Source organism: Eurypyga helias, unplaced genomic scaffold, assembly GCF_000690775.1.
Source record: "Eurypyga helias isolate BGI_N326 unplaced genomic scaffold, ASM69077v1 scaffold149, whole genome shotgun sequence".
NCBI lineage: Eukaryota > Metazoa > Chordata > Aves > Eurypygiformes > Eurypygidae > Eurypyga > Eurypyga helias.
Genome location: NW_010273667.1, coordinates 3,915 through 12,331, shown reverse-complemented (window position 1 = coordinate 12,331; position 8,417 = coordinate 3,915). Strand labels below are relative to the sequence as shown.

General features: G+C 43.5%; 1 protein-coding gene across 1 annotated transcript in view; it reads right to left on the bottom strand.

Annotated features, from left to right (window-relative positions):
- The window catches only part of LOC104515520 (GMP reductase 1-like), a gene marked incomplete at its 3' end in the record, with an annotated part of 13,351 nt that extends 5,206 nt beyond the window's left edge, over positions 1–8,145 (bottom strand). Inside the window, exons 1-3 of the mRNA XM_010159525.1 lie at positions 8,032–8,145; positions 7,263–7,346; positions 5,499–5,672 (exon numbers count right to left, since the gene is read on the bottom strand). Coding sequence (XP_010157827.1) covers positions 5,499–5,672; positions 7,263–7,346; positions 8,032–8,076 — 303 coding nt within the window. The remainder of the gene's footprint in view (positions 1–5,498; positions 5,673–7,262; positions 7,347–8,031) is intronic.
- Positions 8,146–8,417: the final 272 nt, after the last annotated feature.

Below are 8,417 nucleotides of genomic sequence, written 5' to 3'. Positions count from 1 at the left end.
CTGCTGAAGTCAACAGGAGCTACCTGGGGAATGTTGGGCAAGGCCTATTCTCCACTTACTGATTTTTAGCTCCTATTTCACCCTTTATTTATTTTTAATGAATTTTACTTACCCCTTTTATTAGCCCGAAACAGCTGACAAGCCACCACCTGAGGCACTTATCAAAACAATGATGCCATTAGGCAGCAATTTGTGGTCTACGACACAGGACCACTTAACTTTGCTCAAAACTGCAAGATATTGATTAAAAATAAAATAAAATATAATAGAACGGTCGGGAAATAAAGACTATATAATAGGTACCGTGTTTCCAGCTAAGTGCTGCTTCCTTTTTGCTCAGTGGTAATTTGTTATACTAAGTGTTGTACACTCCAAGGTGGGGTGACGGAGAGCATGCTGCTTACAACATTAAGGGAGAGGTTCACATCGGGAAGGCAGATGACTACCTGCACACTATGACACGCAGCGCATTACAACTGGGTGAAATACTGGAGTACATGCAAACAGGAACGAATAGTTATTAAAGCCAGGGGCTCCATGAGATTTGGGATCAAATACGTATTTAACTTACACAGCAGTGCCTTCTTATTAGCAGAGCATAGCAGGTTGTCAAACTGTCTCTTCAGAAATGCTAACCAGACCTTTAATGTTAAGTTACTGCTAGAGAATGTTGGAACTGCATAATGTTGATTCAAAATGCTCATCCTAGCAGGGAAAAGCATTCATGCTCCCAGCACACATCTTTTTCTGGAATGCATGTACACATCAGTGGTTTCTGACCTTCTGAATCTGAAGGTCCTTAATAAATTTTCAGGGAAGGTGTGGAGCTCTACATAGCAGACTTCAACCTGCTGATGACAGGCTTGCTTCTTTTAGGTACCTTTTGCAGACCTCAGAAAGCACGAAAAGAAAGCACTATAAGACAGACACAGCTATCTGTATGTGAAGAGACCCTAGTATCACAGCTGAAGTGCAGGGAAAGCTCTTTTTTCACATCCAGCTGAATTCTACATCCACTGAAACCAGTGCCTGCTTTACCACTGATGCCAGTATGACAGCTCACTAGAGGCGAAAGGGCTTTTGAAAGTCCCACCTGCAAGGTAAAGTCAGAATACTTCAACTAAAAAAACCTCTGGAAAGGTGAATATAACAAGACTGAGACTGCAGAGATGAAACCCCCTTAAAATTAAGAATAAAAGGCAAGTAAAGTAATTGGAACTTGTACAAAGAAGCCACTACAGACAATACATTTTGTAGTGTATTTGGACAAGTAGTCAAGGAACACAGTTATTGGCGGTACTATTCTACTAATGAAAACCATGCTCATCTTAATGATGAGCCCATGTACCAATGCATTGCTAACCTGTTGCAGAACTGGCTTTCTTGAAAGAGATACAGCACAGGAATTATCTTACTGCTAATCTAACTTTGCTAGCCCTGGCAGTAAAATAACAGCATCAGTAACAATGGCAAGTCAGGCAAACTACCATGCTTCCAGTGCGGTCAGTTATTGAGGGCTACAACAAACAGGCTGTGGGCCTGGCCTTACGCATTCAGCTGTGCCATCACTCACTGTGAGGTTTCAAGTGAGCATCACCCCAGCTCATTCCAGCACTATCCAGGATGACTGAACCATGGGTCAGTCCTGAGGGAAATCCTGGCTTCAGAAAAGTCAAAGGGAGTTCCACTACTGACTTTAATGGGATCAAGATTTCACCTAACAAGATTATAAAGGCTACAGCTTCTCTGAGAGAGGTACAAAATTAGTGAACACAGTAGGGCAGTGTCTCTGAATTTCAGTCAGGCATTTGATACTGTGCCTCATAAAAGCCTGCTATAAATACCGACTCACACTGACTAAGACAGGAACACTGCTGCACTGATTGAAAGCTGCTGGCAAATGGCAATGGATCAAGCTGGGGAGAAGTGTCTGTGACAACAGTTCTCAAACTTTCTTCTTGTATCCTAGAGGCAAGCACAGTCTGTGCCTCCACACTATCAGGAACAAAGTGCCAAAGGACACTTCCCACCCACCAAATCAAGGGGTGTTTTACTGTAAGATGGAGAGATGATGCCCTTTGTGAGGCTGAACCATACCAAGTGGGTGTTGGCACTCCGCACTGTGACTGATCCAAGACAGCCTCGGCAGCATCACTGTCTCCTACCCTGGGATCCCATCTGGCCCCTGCTCTGAGACTCCAGCCCTGGTGGACAAAACATGACTGGATTGGCTCTGCTGCTTGTTCCAGAGAGAAGCTGGGAGCAGCCTGAATGGCTTTCTCTGCTGAATTCTGCCTCCACTAAGGCCCTGGGAAGTTCAGCTACCAACTCCAAGGGGAGCAACAGTTTCTGGCCCTTGCTGTTTCCCTCTGCTCCTGCTTTGTGATTCCACTCGTCCCCCTCTCTGGCCCACATAATGTGGGTGCTGCTGCATCTGCAAGCATGCTTCTGCCCCAGGCTTTTCCTTCCTGCCACACTCCTTCCTCCCCTCCCTAGGGTTTCTTCTGTATAATAAGCAGAGTGCACTATGAAAAGAAAAATTCAGGATAAAAACTTGGCACAGCTTGCTGGCAAAGATCTCTTAGCTTGCTAAACAGACTTCCAGTGAAATGGAAGAACCCTAACGTCTACAATTACACTAATAAATAAAGACTACACTTCCTGTAATATAAAGGCTCTGACCCTCCATCATGAATGTCAACTGAAGTTTCGCTTTAGACTTCAGCAAGTAGGCACCACCCAAGCACATGGTGCTGTGCTACACCAAAACTGGCCCATTATTCTTGATTCTGGGGGAAGTGCTGCATTTCTGCTGCACTCAGGAGACTTCAATGCTGCTTCTTCCTCTATCCTCAACCTAATGAGCGATTTAAGGTAAGTCATGTTGTACCTCTGTGCCCCTGTTTGTCTTCCCTGTCCTTTGTGTTCCACGGAGAAACTGATCTTCTTTGTAAATTAATATGAAAGGCAGGAGCAAAAAGAGCTGGTGTCAGAGCCAGGCAGAAGAAAATAAGGTAATGTGAATATAAAAGCAACTGTTTAAAAAGGCAAAAACATGCATTTGAAAGGTTGTTATACAAGACACATCCTCCATCTGCACTGGAGTATCGGCCACAAAGCGTACTACATTAAACACAGCTGCTTTGCACGTCACCTTTCAGCCTCAGAGCTGAACCCATTACATGGCCCCTGGGAACACACATTCCCTGAGTCCTGGGGTTGGGTTTCTGTTACGTACTGCACTGCAGCTGACTGTGGAATGAATGGTCATGCTGAGGAAAGCAACCAAGACAGCCTGCGAGGTCCTGGAGATCACTTTCAGCTGTGAGAAGGCTTCTTTATTTTTACACCTTCTATTTAACTGCTAAACCCTTTGTTTGAAAGCCACTACAGCAGAGAGCATACTGCAGGCACAGCGCAGAGACATCAAAGCAGACAGAACAGGTAGCAGCAGGACATGTCTTCCAGGGTATTATGAAAAGGAGCCTAGACAAGCTCCTGCACTTCAGCCAGGAACAGCTTAAAAAAGCCATTTTGGAACAGTGCAAACTCATGTGGAAGTGGGATAGAGATTTGTGTACCTACTTGAATTAGAGACCTTCAGGGACTGCAGAATCCCTGAAGGCTTCAGCAAACAGTTTTTGAGTACCCCAAGTTTGTTAGCATGCTTTTAGGAATGGAAATTATGCCCGTGCAGGAGATGAAAAACATGAGCCACAGTAAACCATGTTCAGCAAAAGCAGCTACAGAGAAGGCAACTCAACAGATCAGGGCTGTATACACACTGAAGCAGATGGTGCTGTCAGGACAATGAGATTTGAAGCAACAATAACCTTAGTCACAGAAACAGAGAAACTAAGCAGGTAGCTTAACAGATTTGGGAGGTGGATGAGACTGGCTTAAGGACCTTGGACTAAAATCTGGGCTTGATACCTGACCTTGACCTCCTGTGCCTTCTGGGCAATTCATCTTGGTTGAGTTCCCTCCTCAGTCAGCAAAGTCAGCAGTCTGTGGGGAGGTGGAGGAGGGGATGACACACAATTTTCTTTCCACTCCTGATAGGGAAGACTTTTTTTTTTTTTAACTCCCACAACTCTTCAAGCCAAAGACACTGGAGTAACCACATTACTAGGGACAATACTTCAGAGCCAAAGCAAGGAAACAGCTCCTTTCCTCACTGCAGTGAACATGGAGCAATAAGCTCAAAAAGCCCACATCTATCATTTCATACTTCCAAAAAACTGTCCCCAAAGCCATGGGTAATAAAGTCATACCAAAAAGGTTCCCACGTCTGCTGGTAGCTGTTGAAGGATGCCTATCCATTAGCCTGCGGTAACCCAGAATCCCACAAGCGTTCCAGCCCACTTCCATTTTCCAATGCCACCATCATTCAGAGGCAAGAACACTGACTTCCTCCGACATGGAAGGAAGGAATGTAGCCTCCCCTGAGCTGTCTGAATGTTTAGTTCCATACTGAACCAAGTCAGAGTGTGCATTTATGACCATTTTTACTTCACGTTTACTTTACATGTGTGAAGCTTTGTGTCTGGCATGAAAAAAGGAGAAAGTGTTGCATAAACACATGATTTGTGCTGCACTGGCTTGAAGAAAGACTAGCAGCCTCATTAAGAACCTGCTGCTTGTTTGAGAATTTCTGCTATTCTCATGGAAACAAATCCAGATCCATTTCTTCAAGAGCCCTGGGAAACAAGCAGGAGCAGTAGGGCTCTGCTGCAAGGAGTCCCCTGTCAATGCAAACACCTTGCTCATAGTGCAAAAGGGCTGGAGGAAACATGGCATTAGCATTCTGAGAAGGGATAGTCATACAAGGAGCATGAAAAGCCCTGTCATTGACTATTTTGCTTCCTAATGACCCGGTTCACTATTGCACAACACCTCTATGATTCTTATCATAGGCAAGGATTATTTTACATTCAACTGTCTTCACAGCAATCTAATAGACGAAAACATCCATTGACCTCAATTGGCCAGAAACATCACGCATTCCCACAGCAAACCTCAGCTTAGAATCCTCAAAATAAACCTAAACACTTCATGATTAGAGGTCACATCTGGTGTGAGAAGGAAGATGTGAGTAGGAAAAAAAAATTGATCCACCCAGCCTGCCATCCCAACATCAAACTGCTGTTTCAGAACAAACATTGAACATTCCCACAGAAATTGTCAGTAATGGAAGACTGACAATGCCAACATCTTATTAAACAGTCACCATTTGGCTCAGAGTCAACCACCTTGCTGAACTGAAAGGGCAGATGAATAGAGCTGCCCTCTCAGAAGGAGAGCTGTCCACATGTATTTGTCTGGACGACAAGAGGTTTGAATCAGATCTTTCTTTCCTGCCTTCTTTCCTTTTTTTAAATGAGGACTCTGAAATTAATGGCGCTACCACAGAGCTTCTGAAGCCTACCAATCAAACTCTGCACGCTGTTCCTGGATGGAATTCCCACACACCACCTTCACCCTTTTTACACACTTACCATAATGGTGTGATGTGGGAACAGAGCACGGACAGACTTCACAAACTCCACAAAGTGCTCTGAATAGCCGTTTGCTACATCCAGGCAGATGTATCTGATAGGTGGAATGGCCTCTAGAATACTTGTTAACTTGTCCAAATCAGCTTTTCCACTACCTGAGCTTGCTGCTACATGCTAGAAAGACAGGGAGAATAAAAGGGAGTAGTGGTTTGTAAAAACTGGGACAAATACACACTTTGTATGTCTTTTTCTGCAGTCTTGGGAGGACTAGTGCTTAGAAACTAGTGAAAATCAGACAATATGAAATAAATACCCTCCTGGGAATAGCAGTGTGTTACTTCTGTTTTGTTCAAAGGCTCTAAAATAAAACAAAACTAGCATTTTATCAGGTCTTCATTCACAAGTAGATTCTCATAGGCAAATACAATCACCTGAGATGGATGAAGGCTCGATGTACTCATATTAACACAAACACAGAAGAAGCCGTAACTTGGTATATTTCTAGGAAGGCAGGGTGGGAAAATTTGGGGCACTGTCAGAGAGTGGATACTCCCATGATCTACAGAATCACAGAATAGTTGAGTTTGGAAGGGACGTCTGAAGATTGTGTAGTCCAACTCCCTTGCTCAAGCAGGGTCAGCTACCATTGAAAAGAAGCAGATTGCTTCCTCCTTTGTCTTCTTTGAGTTCTTTCCAATAGAAAAATAGTTTCCATAGCTGCTGGTCCACAAAACCTCTGCAGAGATCCAAGGTCACAGAGTAAGTTAGTATTTAATCACTAGGAGATCCTACTCCAGTTGATTCTGAACCACAAATGGACTAAGTGCCAAAGTGTTCAGAGACAGGATGTTCCTGGGACCACTTTCTACCCTAGAGTGGCACATAAGCAACTCTGATGAACCTAAGTGATAGGCTGGCTTTCAGACAATCCTGTAATCAATAGTCTTTGCAATAGAACGTGCCACAGGTAAAAATACGATACAGATGTGTGGTCTTCTTTTCTATACAGAAAAAGTTTTAAAACTGCACTGAACCGCAAGGAGGAGAGGAGACAGCCAGGCACATTGTTTTGTAGGGACCTGCCAGAAAAACACAGCAGAAATCTGGATATGAAAAAGGCAGAACTTAAGTCAATGTTTAAATTTACTATATGGTGTTTCTCTGTAATGGCTCAGGCTAGGACCCTGTGATAAAGTGGGGCAGCACAGCTAGCAGTAGCACAGTGTGAGCTCTAGTGCAAGGAGGACATATACACTCTGACAACTTTCCATGCTCACTCCTGCTTGGGCCCAGCCCCTGGGTCCCTCCAGCCCGCAGGCTCTGGGCCCACTTGCCCACCTGATAGCAAAGACTCCGCCTAGCACAAGGGCATGCAGGGCCAGCTTGGGGTTGGGTTACTGAAGACTATTCGCATTTTTGGGCTTCTCCCTCACCAGCACTACCACAGCTCCCAACAGCAACAGAAGCACAGCAGTTAGACCTGGTCCCAAGTATTTCCTTCTTCTTTGTTCAGGATACTTCTCTATTTTCCCTCCAGGCATATATAAATGTTACTTTTTGCATCTTAATGTAAGCACTTTGATAATGGACTCACATAACTATTCTTTTTAAACCAGAACAAGCCACTTCCCTGATGCATTTAGGAACAGCAAATATCTTCATTCCCCAAAACCTCACTTGACAACAGTATTCCCAAGAGATTCCAGTGTATGTGAGTTCAGAACAAAGCAATAAACCATAATAATTTACAGTACAAAAATGTACCTCAAGGCATTCTGGGTGATTGGCAGCAAACAGTTTCCATTCTTCCAGAGAATAATGCTTGTGAATTGCAGTGAACATTGCATGCTAGCAAAAATAAGAAAACTGATATTAATGTCCAAGTTAGTCATATTTCCCTCAGCTGCAGAATAACAAGATATCAGAAATTCCCATTTTAAGTACAGGCTCATCCTGCTTGAAAGAAACCCTAACAGTCAATAATAACAGACCAGGAAACTCCAAACGGCTCAGCAAAGGTAACTTAGCATGCTTAGCTGACCTTTCAGGATCATGTTTCTGATGTGTTTCATGAAGTTATAGTCAATATTTTGAATGTGCTTAAGCAATGCAAGAAATTAAGGTAAGCCTTGAGACCAGAGGCTAATTAACTAGTGACTCCTGACCTCTGCAGCTTTATCCAGTAACCTACACTTTCTGAATCGTTGTCAGCTAATTTTTTTTTTCCTGGAAAGGAGCACAATATAGACCTAAAAACCTGAGCCCTAGAAGCTCCACCTGAAGCTGAGCTACACCCAAGATGGAAGCTTGTCAGTTAGCATCTCCACTGAAATCTCTTACACATGGAGTCCTGTCTCTGGTAACTGTATTGCTGTAAAAGCACAGCTGCTCTGCAGTGAAAACACACCTTGTTCTGGATTTTTAAACTCATGCCCCCCCCATTCTCCAACAAACATAGCTAAAAATTAACAAAGGCTGCTCACTGTCACCCAGTGGCTTCCCAATTGTTGCAGAAATGAGAATCAAGACTTACTTTTGCCATAACCACGGCCATTTCAAATGTCCCCACAGTGTCCATGTTTGCCACTATAATGGGAATTCCTGTGTATGTCTGCTTGGAGTTACGGAAGGTGAAGGTGCGCGTGAGGTCAACCTGCATTGAATAGGCACAAAATTCTTTTACGTAACTGATTGCAGAGTAACAAGAGTTTTGCCACTGATTTCAGACACAGCAAGTTTGGCCACTGCTTCTAATTTTCCTCACATTTCCTATTCTTCCTCCTTTCATTCCAATATTATCTCACACTATTTATTTATTTTGTTACAACTTCTGCCTTCCAAGTAAGAGAGAAAACAAAAGTAAAATAATGTTTTCTGTGTTAAAGAGTTCTTGCTGAAGAAAAAGAGCATCAAAAAAAA